Raw genomic sequence first — 15,038 nt, 5'->3', positions numbered from 1 at the left:
ACTGGGTGGGGGAAGAAACAAACAAAAGCAAAAGCCTGCTCTCCTGAGCCTTTTATATCTCCCCAAACAAATTATTGAAATCAACCAAACCAAACCTCGCCTTTATTTTCCTAGTGTTAGATACTTATCAATTTGCATTATCTAGCAACTGAAGTAGGGAAGCTTTCTGCCAATCAGTGGTCCCTTCTGCTCGTCAGGTAAATACCTGGCTCTTTCAGCTCTGGAGGTGTTTTCCACACAGTGATACAGCAAAGGTTCTTTCTTTTTTTTCTTTTCTTTTTTCCTGGAAAGGAAAGAAGAAAGAAGGGAAGGAAGGAAATCTGTCTTGGAAGAGGAGATCTCCTCTGGTTCTTCAGTGGTTCCTTCAGGCCTCTGGACACTGTCTCATCCCAATATCCAGGCATGACTCTTATTTAGGTTTGGCTAAGTCCTGTTTTCTGCAAAGGCAAGTAAAGGTGACTTCCAAGTGTTCACTACAGTAAAGAAAAAAGAAGAAAAACTTAAAGGTAAAAAAGAAAAAAGTGCTTGAAAATAATTCTCAGGGACTTATCTGGAGAGGAGAATCCCAAGTGTAGCATCCCTCTTTCTGGGGTTATCCTGTCCCTGCTCAGGGCACAAAGACCTCCTCGGTCCAGGCGCTGGAGCAGGCGGGGACGGGTGGTGTCCTCAAAGACTTTCTTTAGGAAAAGCAAAACTAACTTCAGTGGTTTCCAGGGAAAAGTTGTATTCCTTGACATGTGGCCCATCCACTTTGGCCTGGAAGACCTCACAACTTTTTGGCACTGTCGTGGCAGGCCGTTGCCCTGATGGTGGTCCCAGCCAAGCCCCGGTTGCTGACTCTGCGGACCAGCACTTTGGAAACCGGGATTTTTGTTCTGGGCATCTCACTCCTGGAGGGTTGCTGGTGCACCACGGGATGGCTAGATGGAAGGTTGGTCAGGTGCTTGATGCTAATAGGGATCTTAGAGTCCTTCAACAAGCTGCCTGGTGTGCGCAGTGGACAAGTGATGGTGCCTGGAGATACGGGCTTTAACCGGGACAGGCAGGACGTCTCCTCGTTGTCCTTCCCTCCAGGAAGGGTGGCTGGACTTCCGTCCGGGTCGGCATAGAGATCGTAGAGCGCGTCCCCGCTGTAGCTATCCCGGGGGAGGCCCGCCTTCTTCCCGCTGCTCGAGCTGTCTTCCTCCGGGCCCGGCGTGGTGGAGTCCCAGTAGCCCTCGTCGCTGTTGGGGACGCCTTCCTGCTGCTCCTTCTCCGGGTGCTTGGGCTCCTCCTTCGGATGGGGCTCGATGGGAATCCGGTTGAGCCTCCTGCGCTTGACCGAGGACGCGTCCTTGGCCGCTTCCACACACCTGGTGTCTTTGGGGGTTTCGGGCGCCACCTTGGCTTCCAGCGCAGCTGCCACCTTGGCCGCGCCCTCCTGGGGCCCGGGGCCCTGCTCCTCGGTCTGGGACAGCATGTCCCAGAACTCCTGCAGATAGGTGTCGTCCGCCGCGTCCGGGCTGGCCATCTCCTCCCCGCCTCCCTGGTAGGCCACCACGCCGGGGTGCTTTTTGGAGAGAGCCGGCTTGCCTGGCCCGGCGGCATGCTTGTCACAGCTGGGACCTGCCTCTTCCTCTGGGTCTGCAATAATATCTCCACAGCCTGTAAGAGAGTCAAAGCTTTTCAGTGAAGTCACGTCAGAAAACATCAAACAAATACGATCTGCCGACGGGTCTGAGGGTGGATCGACAGAGGCAGGGTCCGGGGCGGCGGGCGCCCGGCCGCTGCCGCCTTCGGAGTCGACAAGGGGGACCGTCTTGACCGGAACGGCCCCCGTCCTGGAAGCGTCCTCGGCCGTGCGGACCTCCCCGGGCCCCGGCTCGGGGGGTCCCCGGGGCTTCTCGGCGCGCCGATGCCCCGCGGCGTCCTCTCCCCGGGCGCCGGTGTCGCCGGGGCGCGCGGGGCCCTCGGGCTCTCGGCAGCTCCGCGCTGGGGCGCGGTCGGCGGGGGCGGGCACCTGCTCTCCCCCTGCGGGCTCACCTGCTGGGTCTCGCGGGGCGTCCGGGCTGGGCTCCTCCGGCTCGCGCGCGGCTCGGGGCGTCTCCTCCTTGACGCACTCCAGGCTGGCGGTGAGCGAGCCGGGCAGGATCAGGCCGCCCCCGGGCGCGCGCCCCTCCGCGGCCTCCGCCTTGGCCCGCTTGTCTTTCCGGTGCCAGCGCATGCCGCTGAACAGCCCCCGCAGCCCCCGCTTTTGTTTGCCGCCGGCCCTGCTCGCGTCCGCCGGCTCTCCCTTGCCGTTCTCCGAGCGCCCGTTCTTCTTCAGCAGCGAGAAGAAGCTGTGCGACTTGGCCACCGAGCTGCTGGCGAGGGAGCCCCCGCCGGGCCCTGCGGCTCTGGGGGGCCCCGGATTCGGCCGCCCCCCGCCGCCCCCGCCGCGCGGCTCCTCCTTCCTGCCGCTCTCCAGCACCAGCACCTCGGCCAGGCCGTCGTGGGTCCTGCTCCGCACCAGCCCCGTCGGACCCGAGCTTTTCCCGTCCCCTTTGTTTTTGACCCCAAAAATGCTGGGCATGGTGCCACCCGATTTCCTTTTCTTGAATAATTTGAAGGCAGCTTTATTGATCTTCCCCGACGGCGGCTCGGCGGCCGGCGTTTCGGCGGCACAGTCACAATGCAAGTCCATGTCTGCCGCGAGGGTCCCGGCCCCGGCCTCCGCCTTCCTCCTGCAGACCCCCGCGGACGCGCCAGCTCCGCCGCGCTCGCTGACAGCCCCGCCGCCGCCGCGGCTCCGGCTCGTCTCCATGGAAACCGCGCGGGCTAAGCCGCTGTCGTCAGCAGTGGGCTCGCGCCAGGCCACTGTCACCCGTATTCTAAATCAACCTGAGCCGCGCTCGCCGCCGCCGCTGCAAAGAAACACACAGAAAAGACCATCTTCCCTCCCGCAAGGGCTTATGTAATACCCTAACCCACTTCCATCCGACTTGGCGCGGCGCTGCATGGCGTTTTTGTGGCAAGAGCAGGCAACACAGCCGCGAGCTGATGGCAGAAATTCGAGTCGTAATTATGGAATTCAAATTCCCTCAACTCTCACCCACCTTCCGAATCCTTCTCCAGACTCGCTCTTCGCGGGAGCGCAACCGTGGATCACGAAATGCCTCTAAAAACGACAACGCAATTCAACCCAGCACAAAATGCTTGATTTCTTATCCTCTCCCCTGGGCTCCATGCATCTTCACGCCTTTCCCAAGCCCTTCATGTCTGTCCTTAGCATTAGTGCACCAAGCGCAGCAGGCAGGAAGCACGTCTGCCTCCATCCACGTCTTGTCCAGAGCTAAGCACACGCTAGGTCCATGCTGTGTGGCTGTCGTTATGGTTATGGTTCTTGTGACAAAAGTACACGGCACCACTCAGTCAGTCGATCAGCAACCCGGCAATGCACGCACAACAGCTCCCCGGGGTGGAGTTTGCCTGCACCTTTGGGACAACCATGAGTTTTATCCCAGACTCCAGCCACCATGGGATGAAGTCACAGACGCCGGGGCCCAGCCCACATTTGATAACAATAGACAAGCTGACCGAGAACACAGGCTGGGAGTCTCAGACCCACTCCACAGGTGGGCCTTCCAGTCTGGGTTCTGTCCTCTCCTTTCCCACTCAGCAGGACACTGGCATTATTCCTGTCACTGCTGTACCACTCCCCTCCCCCATACCACCAGGACTGACTGCAGCCCCCTTCCCCAATAGAGCAGAAAAAGCTTGGCAGGGGTCCCTGTGTGTCCAGGGGTCTCTGCAGACCCTCCTACCTGCCTGGTCTGGGGAGAGGGAAAACGTTTTTTCTGGAAAAACAGCCCAGTCTAGGGATCTTTTCTGTGTTCCGATTTAAAAAGTGACTGCTAGTATTCTAATCGTGACATCTGGTTTCATAAGCCCAGATGAGTGCTTTTTAGCAAAAAGAAATTTGGAGACGTATATACATATATAATATATAATTATATATAACAACATATAAGCACATACATATATTAATATAACATATATTAATGTGATGTTAATAATTAATAATATAATTAATACATATATTAATATAACACATATTAATATAACATATATTAATATACGTATATATAATATAACATAGGTTAATATACATATATTAATATAACACATATCAATACACATATATAATATAACATATTAATATACATATATTAATATAAGCATATACATATATTAATACATTAACATAATATAGCTATATTAATATAATATAGTATATAAGCATGTGTTATTTAATCATTTGATTATTTGTTAGATATCGTTTAAGAATATATGTAATAATTACATATGTGTACAAATACCAGTCTCTTCCCTACTCATTTTTTATGTGCTGTTTGCGTTATGCCAAGAAATCCCAATCCCCATCCACATAAGTTGGCGTTTTATTAATGACGTATGTTGGCCATTGCAGCTTCTGTTGTTATGAGATACAGCTGGTTTACATTTAGACCTTGGAGTTATTAGTTGTATTATTTCATTTTTGTTTATTTTTATCAAGAACACTGTTTTGTAAAACAAAGAAATCAATGAGTTCAGGTTCACGAGAGGTTGTTACTTCCGGACTCTAATCCCGTCAAGTCTCTCTCACTATGAATGAGCGTCTCTCCTGGAACAGGAAGCAAGGTGAGGCCAGAGAGGCTTTCCCAGATTCTGACTCACCGCTGGACATCATGAATCTGACTCCTCAGTGCTTTCTGGGGAGACCGGGTGTAAGGAACTGTAAAGAGAAACCCATTTGTTATGTCTTTACAACCTTTTGAAGAACAATAGAAAGTCTCGATTTTACACACGTACACACACACACAAACACACACACACCCATACAGTTGCTTAGATTTGTGAGTTACTGTGTAGCTCTGTCAGTTTGGAAGAGTTTGTGACTGGGATCAAGGAAAAGTAAGTCGCCTATTACAAAAATCTTCCTTTCTCCACTGGCAGAAAGTGGTCTGCTTATTCACCCATCAGGACAGGTCAAATGTGACTCTAATTTACATGAGAATCTTTGGGCCTCCTGGGAGAAATCTGATAGAGGACTTTGGGATGGGTATCATTCCTTTGGGACATCAACACTCAAACAAAGAGAAAGCGACAAAGCTGTCTTCAGCCTGGGGAAGTTGCCCTCACCATGAGTTCCTGGCCCTGAGACAGAAGAAAGCAGGGCCCCCTGGAGCCACCTGCAGACACTGGGCATGGGAGCTGGAGAGTCTGCAGTGTGAGTGAGGACCCTCCAGCATCCTCCTACCCAACATCCTTGTTACAGGGATAGTGGGAAAAAGCAGGGTGAGGCCAGCTGAAAGGAACTTACCCCAAGAGCCAGAGAGGTAAGGAGAGAGTCTGCAGGGGAGAGAGATGAGGCACAGAATGGTCCCATGGTTTGATGGTTAGAGTCAGGTTATGAACCATCACAAAGACTGAGCCATACCTTATATTAAACTTCACAGTCAAGAGTGGAGAAAGCAAAATGGTGATTTATTTTTTTCCCTGAAAGACAGACCATGACAGTGAAGATAATTTTACCCTAAGCACTCCCATTTTTGTTTATGGTTTCTTCTTTCATTCTTTTCCCCCATCCTGCTCCAGCTTGGGAGTGAACAGAAAATTAGAGTAGAAAGGAATAGAGTACAGGGCCGAGGGGAAACATTTCAGGGAAAAGCCGTTCCAAAACATTAAGACGCGTCACAAATGCAAACAGCAAGTGGATTTTGCTGGAAGACATGTGTGGGCTTTTCTTTGTTGGCACCAGGAAGTATTTGTCATTTTGTTGAGGCTTTTTTTTTTGCTAGGTGGTGAGGTTCTCTGGAGGATGGTACTCAAAACAAGGGAAAAAAACCGAAGAGAAACACAGGAAGGACCACTAAAGAACTTAACATCATCATCATCATCATGATCATTTCCTTTTTTAGGGTGCCTTCAAAGCAGTCCAGCCCTTTGTCCAAAACTTACTGGGTGGAATTCTTTTTCTTTCTTTATTTTCTTTCTTCTTTTCTTTTCCTTTCTTCCTTCCTTTTTCTTTCTTTTCCTCTCTTTCTTTTTTTTTTTTTTTTTTTTTGAGACGGAGTCTCACTCTTGTTGCCCAGGCTGGAGTGCAGTTGCCGGATCTCAGCTCACTGCAAGCTCCGCCTCCCGGGTTTACGCCATTCTCCTGCCTCAGCCTCCCGAGTAGCTGGGACTACAAGCACCCGCCACCTCGCCCGGCTAGTTTTTTGTATTTTTTAGTAGAGACGGGGTTTCACCGTGTTAGCCAGGATGGTCTCGATCTCCTGACCTCGTGATCCGCCCGTCTCGGCCTCCCAAAGTGCTGGGATTACAGGCTTGAGCCACCGTGCCCAGCTTTTTCTTTCTTTCTCTCTTTCTTTCTTTCTTTTTCTTTCTCTCTGTCTCCCTTCCCTTCCCCTCCCCTCCCCTCCCTTCCCCTCTCCTCTCCTTTCCTTCCCCTCCTCTCTCCTTTCCTTCCCTTCCCTTTCCTCTTTCCTTTCCTTTCCTTCTTTCTTTCTTTCTTTGTTTTTCCCAGAGTCTTGCTGTGTCATCCAGACTAGAGTGCAGTGGTGTGATCTCAGGGCTCACTGCAGCCTCCGCCTGCCAGGCTCAAGCTGTTCTCCTGCTTCTGCTTCCCCTGTAGCTGGGATCACAGGTGTGCACCAAAAAACCCAGTTAATTTTTTTTGTACTTTTTTATTTTTAATTTTTTTTTAGTAGAGACAGGGTTTCACCATGTTTGCCAGGCTGGTCTCAAATTCCTGACCTCAAGTGATCTGCACACCTCAGCCTCCCGAAGTGCTGGGATTACAAAGCATGAGCCACCATGCCCAGCACTGGGTGGAATTTTCTATCCTAGGTGAGTCGCCAAGGAGCTTCCCTTCGAGCCGCTGTGTGGCTGCTGCTAAGGGACTTCTCGTGTGTCACAGCATTTCTGCTTAAGGAGGCTGCTAGCTTTACCTTAAACTTGCTGTGGGTCTTTAAAGGGATAATGCTTCATCAATACGGTTTGGAAACAATGCCTGGATGGAGACTGCCACCTCCCGTCCGCAGACCGCTTGGCCAGCTCCTGACCTCACCCCAGGCTGAAATGTCTGCCTCCCTGCCCATGTCCATTCCCACATGGGATTAGCCTCCAAGGTGGACTTGAGAAGCTGTGCTGCTGGTGAGAACCCCTAAATGTCCAACCCCAGTTCCTCTTTATGAGATGAACAGAAAAAAGCTCAGAGCCACTAGTCTTAAAGTTCCCTGCTGTCCACTCTCTTCCTGTATCTGAGGCCTGTCCTTGCCCTCCATGGGCCTCATGGAAGCTGAGACCACAATGTGAAGTGCACAGGTGCCGGGAGAGAAATATGTGGATGCTCCTTGCAGAAAGCCTGGCCCTAGGTGCAATGCTGCTAGCATGTTCCCGTGCCCCCCTTGCCTGGGAAGATGAGGCTCGAGGCTAGGACGAGCAGCATGAGGGCTGCAGGTCTGAGAATACTAGGCCCCGAGCTAAATTGAAGTTCTTGTGTTTTCTTTAGCATATTTTGATTCCTGATTTCCCCAAACATCAGCTTTGACTGTGAGTTAATAGCTGTTCTGGATATATGCTTATTAAAAGGATAAATTTAATTCTAATTAGTAATATGCGAGCGAAAAGCCCGCTGCAACTCATAATTTTCCACATTAACCCTGGTGCACAGTCAAGGCTGCTAGGGGAAAAAGCCCATCCCAGGAGGAGCTACAACCCCATGTAGCCTCCAGAGTAAAGGAGCAGCTCAAAGCGGAGGTGTTCCGGATTCATAGGACGTTACCTCTGCCCACCTCGCATGGGTTTGTACCTGGATTCTAGGCAAGGGGAGTGCCACAGAAGACCAAATAAAGCAAAATGAGCTTTTCCCTGTAGTGCTGGTAGGCACCAAGGGGGCACAGGCCATGCGGCAGCTGACAGCACTGGTATTTGGGCAGTTTCTATGTCTCCCCCCAGGCTTCTGGTTGTTTAATCGTTGGAGTCCATTAGCTTCGAGACACATTTTTCCAATCTCTGCCTCCGTCTGAGGCAAAGATGTTATGTTCCTCTCCGCGTGCCTGTCTGTGTCTCTTCTCTTCTTAGAGTGACACTAGTCACATTGATTAAAGGCCCACGCTACTCCAGTATGATCTCATCTTAACTTACACCTCGGTTACATTTGCAAAGACCCCATTTCCAAACAAGGTCACATCCACAGAGACCCGGGGTTAGGACTGCAGCAGATCTTTTGGAAGACACAGTTCAACCCACCACAAACATGGTCAGCAATGGTGACAATCCGTCTCTCCTTCAGTCCTTCAACGCAGCCACCAGGACCCTTGGCACAGAAAAGACTATCCCTGGGCTCAGTCATCAGTGGGTTCAAACTGGGCATGAGCTTCTTCAGCAGGTGTAGGCCTTCAGCAGAGTTTGGGGTCACTGATGGCACTTCTGGGGTTGCCAGCAGTATGGGACAGCACCACTGCCAACTAGAGGAAGCAAGAAAGGAAACAGTGTTGACCAAGAAGGGTAGATCTTGGCGTATACCTGTGAGACCTCTCAGAATTTTCTAGGAGGAACCTAAGACAAGTATCAAAGTTCCCATGTCGTGGAAAGGGTAGAACAAGAGGACCACTGTCGCTCTCCCTGTTCTTTATTCCCTGCATAGAAGCCAGAATGGCCTGAGAAACATGTCACGCCATAGCTGCTCCTCCCCATAATTCCCTTTTCCCTGGCTCTGCCATTTAGCTAGAGTTACTCTTAGAAAACACTGTATCTCAGATGGCATAGAGGGTGGGATTTCTTCAGCTGTTGGCACTAAGGTGGGTACAGTGCAGCCAAAAACAGGGCAGAATGAGGTCAGATAGCAGAGGGTGCATGGACGGGATGCCAGGGCTCTGGGCATGGATAGATGCCCTGTTAGAGAGCAGCCAAATAAGCAGTGGGAATCATCTAACCCCAGCAGGGACGCAAACCAGAACCAGAGCCCAAGATGAGGGCCCTCTGTTGTGAATGAGGAGGCCAGGCTCAGAGATTCGAGACTGGGAAGCTGCAGGGAGGCTGCAGAAATGAGCTGGCCCACAGTGGGACACCGATAGGAAGCCCACGCCCCTGCCCCTTGGGTGTACTTGTGCTCATCTTACAAAAACCCTACTCTGCATCTGCTTCTTGAAACAAAGCTGGCCTCACACTCAGGCCTTGCTCCAGCCCACCCAGCATGTACACACGGTATGAACCACCCTGTGTAGCTAAGGTAGGCCTTCTGCCCGGGTTTCTCATTGCCCCCAGTCTCCAGCCATATGAGCAAGCTGCTTTCTGTCATGGCATCCCCACATCACAGCCCTGCAACTCTTCCGAATCGCGGCCCCCTTTCCCAGCTACTTCCACTTCTGTCAAAAAGACATGGGAAAGTTCTCTTGCTTTCTCATGCCACTCCAGGTCTGCCCCTGCCCCTTGTCTTCAGATCCCCTCCACTGGCCCTGCCATGGCAGCACTGAGGACATACATGAGCGTTTCAGACAGTAGCAGGGTCCCCTCTACTCTCAGGTCCCTAAGCTCATGAGGGGAGGGGTGTCTTATCCCCACTCCTTAGGAGCTAACCTGGGTGGAGGATGCAGGGAGCACAGCCCCTTCCTAAAGACCCTCAGCAGGCTCTTGCATTCTTTCTGCGGAGCAGTTTCACGGTGCACAGGTATCAATCCCAGGGGAGGACGCTAAACACTTCACCAGTCTCCATGCACCAGTAGCAATCCTCTTGCACAAGTGCAGTGAGACAGAGCACTCACTCAGCAAGTGAAGTGAAGCAGTCCTCCAAGGCCCCGCAGCTCTGCCCAGGCCCCATGGGGTCCCATCTGCATGTGCCCCGTGTTGCGTCACAGCTGAGGGACCCTGAGAACACACTCTGAGTTAGGTTTTATGCCAGGGGACCCATGGATCGCTGGGATAGAGTATTGCAGGACATCCTGTTCTAGGGCTGATGGGAACAGAGCCCAGGCTATCCCAGCCAGTTCCTCCTTATTTCAGGATGTTGCATTCCCAGCACATTCTACAGTTATTCTGAGAACTACAGGCAAGTAATGGGGGAAGAGCTGGTTGTCTGAGGCCCTCTGGGGACTTGTCCTGCCCTTTCCTCCTCTGCAACTCTTTTCTTCCATTTCCTAAAGTCTTGGGATCTTAACTCGTCTAGACAACAGACAAAACCACATTCAGAGCAATTACATGTTTGTTTAAACTTACCGCTTAGGCCAAGATCTCAGCTCCTGAAGTTCAAATGACCGTAGCTTTGGCAAACAAAAAAACCTCTTTTCCCCCAAAGATATCATGGACGTCAAACACACATTTTGAACTCTGAAAGCTGAGTCTTACCATTTGCTTTGCCTGCCTATTCCAGCTTCATTGCCCAGCCCTACCCCAACCCTAACCTCCTGCAAACAAGACACAAACACACGTGCTCTCACAGTCTACGCGCCAACACTTTTGAACATGTTTCCTGAAGATGTTATTGTCCTCTTGCTTTTCTAAACACTGCAGCTATCATCTGAGATGCTGTCACCCGCTCTGTGCAGCTAATGAATTCCTATCTATTTCCCATGTAACGGCTGGGACCCCAGATCCTCTGTTTCTGTCAGAGGCCCAGCATATTCCCATGATACATCACAAAAATGCTCAGGCCAATTTCTTTTCTTTTTTTTTTGAGACGGAGTCTTGCTCTGTTGCCCAGGCTGGAGTGCAGTGGCCGGATCTCCGCTCACTGCAAGCTCCGCCTCTCGGGTCTACGCCATTCTCCTGCCTCAGGCTCCCGAGTAGCTGGGACTACAGGCGCCCGCCACCTCGCCTGGCTAGTTTTTTGTATTTTTAGTAGAGACGGGGTTTCACCGTGTTAGCCAGGATGGTCTCGATCTCCTGACCTCGTGATCCGCCGGTCTCGGCCTCCCAAAGTGCTGGGATTACAGGCTTGAGCCACCGCGCCCGGCCCGCTCAGGCCAATTTCTATACAGTGTCAGTCATCACGGTGCCCCAGGGCTGACTTCCCCTAAGTTGGCTCTGACTTTTACCGAAAGACAGTGGTGATAAGAGTGAGAAGTTCTTCTCCTCTGCGACAGGCACGTCAGCCAACCAGCAGAGCTGCACTTGAGTGGCTCAACCATCTCAGTCAGAGGTGGATGACTCCTCTTCTTGGGCCATGACCTCCTTTTCCCCTTTGAGTCACTGGCAGGGTGGGTTACTTCCCTTGGTAGTCAAATATGTTATTTAAGATTGTGCTAGTTTGTGTAGCAAAATAGATTCCAAAATAAAACAGGTCAACTCAATAGAGGTCTATTGTTACTCACTGTTTTAGTCCATTTGGATGTCCATAACAAAATACCATAGATTGAGCGGCATATAAAGAATAGAAATGTATTTCTCACTGTTCAGGAGGCTGCAAAGTCAAAGGTCAAGGGCACCAGCAGATTAGCTATCTGGTGAAGGCTTGCTTTATGGTTCATAGATGGTGCCTCCTACCTGTGTCTTCACATAGTAGAAGGGGGAATGAGCTGCCTTGGCCCTATTTTATAAAAGCACTAATCCCATTCATGAAGGCACCACCCTCGTGGCTTAATCCTCTCCCCAAAAATCTCACCTCCTGATACCATCACCTGGGAGGTTAGGATTTCAACATATGAATTTGGGGAGGGCACAAACATTCAGATCATAGCACTCATCTATCAGTCAAGTATTGAAACCAGAAGGGCGAGTCTCTTCCATGCGATCATTCAGGGTCCCAGGCTTCACTTCTCTGTGTCCCCACTGTGGGGTTGTTGCTCTCTGCATTTAGCTGGTGGAAGGAGAAAGAGATCCTGGAAGAAGCACATCCATTTCTAAGAAGCTAGACTCTGACATGGAACAAATCACTTCCTCTCACTTCTGTTGGTGACATCTAGTCACATGGCCACATCTGGCTATGAGAGAGTGGGAAATATGGTCTAACCACGTGCCTGGCCACATTCCTATTACTACAGAAGGAGAGAACAGATTAGAGCAGGCAGCTGGCAGAATGTGCTACAAATCAACCTACTCAGTAGCTGTGCTGGGGAAAGGAAGCATTCCGTCTCCCCAGTGGGTTCACTTTCCTCCACGCTTCCCCCTCCCACAAGACAGTGCATTCCCTCCCAAGACCTCCCTGTACCAATCTCTAGCACCTGCTCCCAGCTCTCTTCATACCCTTCAGCCTTCCCTTAGGGGAATGTATTTTTTGGTTCAAGCAAACACGTCTAGTAAATGTTTGAAATACACTAGATTAAAAACCTGATTGTGGTTATTCCCACCTCCAGAGTAGCGTAGGAAGGACCTCCACGGTGTCCATTCTGTTCCATGAGCATTTGTAGAGTCTCTCCCGTGTGCCGGGTGCTACCATGAATAAACCATGATGCCTGCCCTGCACGGTAACCAGGAGGCTCGTCAGTGTGAGACTTGGTTCAGTGTGAACTCGCCAGCTCATTAGGCCGACGGCACCATTGTTCCATCTCGGGTTGTAGGTCAGTGTGATCAGGCCTCAGCAGCTTGGGTGTTAGTTTTCTCTTCTTCTTATTCGAAAAAAACAAAAAAAAATCTGTGTTTTCCTCCATGATGGTTAATCCCCAAATAGTCAGGCTTACTTCTGTCCTGGATCCTGACCTCCTACCGGGTTTTCTTCGTTGTCTTTAGGTTAAGTCCCTGATCCGGTTTCATGCAGCTTTCATTGATGTTTCATTTGCTATCCACCACAGCAAGGTTACTTTTTTCAAAAGACAGAAATCTCAGCAGATGTATTCATTCTGGGATGTGTCCTGGACTCACACCAGTGAACTCATTAGCCCAGGCTAACTACAGGCCTTTGGGGGCCTTTTCTTTCCTTTTTTTTTTTTTTTTTTTCAGTTTGTAGCAAAAAGCGGGATCATGTGATTTGCGCATAGCAGCTCTCCTTCCTGGATGTTCAGTGAGCAGTGACTGAAACTCCCCCCAAGAAGGAGGGCTGTGCTTTCTAAACATGCATACACTTCTTAGCAGTGTCTGCTTTTGTTTAGTGGAAGACTGAAGCTGAAACAGGAAATTTCTAGGTCAGCTATACTTCTCTCTAATAAAAGAAAAGTCTAGCCAAAAAGAACAGCAAAACTATGGCCTGGGCTCTTTGCAGTGTCTTGTCTGATTACCCAATTATTACAGCTCAGATTAGGAAGGGATTAACCCCTGAGGTTGGACAGATGGAGAACACTATTAAAATACCGCATGTGGGGTTTCGGAGTGAGTAGCAAAGTAACCACCTGTCCCTGTTTCTTGGGTCAGTCTGCCCTCATTTAGAGTCTGAAGATCACTGTCTTTGATGTCCAAGTGTGGAGAAACTGAATAGCACAGGAAGCAAGCTGGGCCCTCACCCCTGTCTGGCCCAGAAGCTCTGCTCTCCCGAGTCTCTGTCCTTATCTGGAGTCCTGCCCTAGACTGACCTGATAAGAAATATTCAGCTGAATTACAAGTGATTTTAGGGTTGTTATTGCCCAGGGCCCTTGGGAACAATCTGGGGACACTTTATGAGACTGTCACAGACAGAAAGGTTTCCATTTCAGACCTCCCTATTCCTTTGTTAACCTCCTTCTTTCTTGAACCTCTGCATTTCAGGGGCTACATTGGGGCTGTTTTCTTTTAAGTGTTCTCAGAAGCTGCAGAGGGGTGAAGTGACATCGGTGTCTTTGTGCCTTTTCGCCCCTGCATTGGGGAAGGTGGGACACCCCCTCTCTGGACGGGGAGGCTGAGTGACTTTGCTTCATGTTCCAGCCTTGAATTCACAGGCAGGAAGGTACTATAAGCAGTCCATTCAATAATTAATAAGCCATTTAGTTCTGCTTCAAGTGTTCAGAACGTTAATGGTTGATGAGAAAACACTATGCCAAATAAAATATGTTGGGTAATCTTGAAATTGTCATGATTTAGCTGGGTGAGTACTTCTCTCTTATATATCTAACTTAAGTCAATTCGAGAAAAGCCCGTTGAGCACCTTGAATGCCTACTTCACCCCCAGCACCACGGAAACACAGAATCTCAAGGTCAGCAGGGTCCTCGATCCCAAAATTATATAAGCAGCCAGCCATTCATGATTGGAATGCTTCCAGGGAAAGCACTTCAGTGCATCCAGGGGCAGTTTACTCCAGGTCCCGACAATCCCACTAGAGATTTCTTTTTAGAGCTGATTTTTAAAAAATCGTCACAGCTTCTATCCCTTAGTTCTAGTTATACTCCTGTGTTGAGCAACTTTTATGTGCCAGATGCAGTTTCAGGTGATTTTCATGCATTCAATCTTTTAACTCCACAGTCACATGAGGTGGGGTCTTTCCCATTTTTCAGATCATACAACTGGCACAAAGAAATTAAAATGATTTGCTCAAGATCAGTAACTAGTGAGTGGCAAAGCACTCTGGTTCCATTAGTATCTCTTCTTTCTTCTTTTTTTTTTTTTTTTTTTTTTGGTTTTTTTTGGTTTTTTGAGATAGTGTTGCCCCGGCTGAAGTGCAGTGGTATGATCTCAGCTCACTGCAGCCTCTGCCTCCCAGGTTCAAGTGATTCTCATACCTCAGCTTCATGAGTAGCTGGGATTACAGGTGCATGTCACCACACCTGGCTAATTTTTGTATTTTTAGTAGAGATGGGGTTTCACCATATTGGCCAAGCTGGTCTCGAACTCCTGACCTCAGGTGATCCGCCCTCCTCAGCCTCCCAAAGTGCTGAGATGGCAGGTGTGAGCCACTGCACCCAGCCTCATAATATATCTTTTTAATCCTGTTTTGATTATCTATTACTGAGTAACATACTGCTCCAAAACTTAATGGCTTTAAATGATAATCATTTTATTTGCTCATAATTTTATGGGTCAGATATTTTGGCAGGGCTAAGCTGGGTGAATCTTCTGCTCCACACGGCATCAACTGAGGTCTTTTGTGGATTGCAGTGTGATGGCCACTAGGACCAGGATGTCCAGGATGGTGTTGCTCACACATCTGGCAAGAACAGTGGGGAAGTTCATGTGG

At 49.9% G+C, this 15,038-nt stretch overlaps 1 protein-coding gene across 2 annotated transcripts; it reads right to left on the bottom strand.

Moving 5' to 3' along the window:
• Positions 1–283: 283 nt before the first annotated feature.
• AMER2 (APC membrane recruitment protein 2) lies at positions 284–3,328 on the bottom strand. 2 transcript variants are annotated; one of them, XM_023190303.2, is made up of 3 exons: positions 3,075–3,328; positions 2,023–2,882; positions 284–1,644 (listed from the first exon to the last, which is right to left on the bottom strand). In XM_023190303.2, the coding sequence occupies exons 2-3, from the start codon at positions 2,780–2,782 to the stop codon at positions 767–769; spliced, it is 1,638 nt and encodes a 545-aa protein (XP_023046071.1). In that variant the 5' UTR covers positions 2,783–2,882; positions 3,075–3,328; the 3' UTR covers positions 284–766. The 2 variants fall into 2 exon arrangements, with proteins under 2 accessions (XP_023046071.1, XP_023046070.1); XM_023190302.2 differs by lacking the exon at positions 3,075–3,328 and having other exon boundaries at positions 767–2,782.
• Positions 3,329–15,038: the final 11,710 nt, after the last annotated feature.

This window comes from Piliocolobus tephrosceles, chromosome X (genome assembly GCF_002776525.5).
Source record: "Piliocolobus tephrosceles isolate RC106 chromosome X, ASM277652v3, whole genome shotgun sequence".
In the NCBI taxonomy this organism is placed as follows: Eukaryota; Metazoa; Chordata; class Mammalia; order Primates; family Cercopithecidae; genus Piliocolobus; species Piliocolobus tephrosceles.
This window is presented reverse-complemented; position numbering and strand designations above follow the sequence as displayed.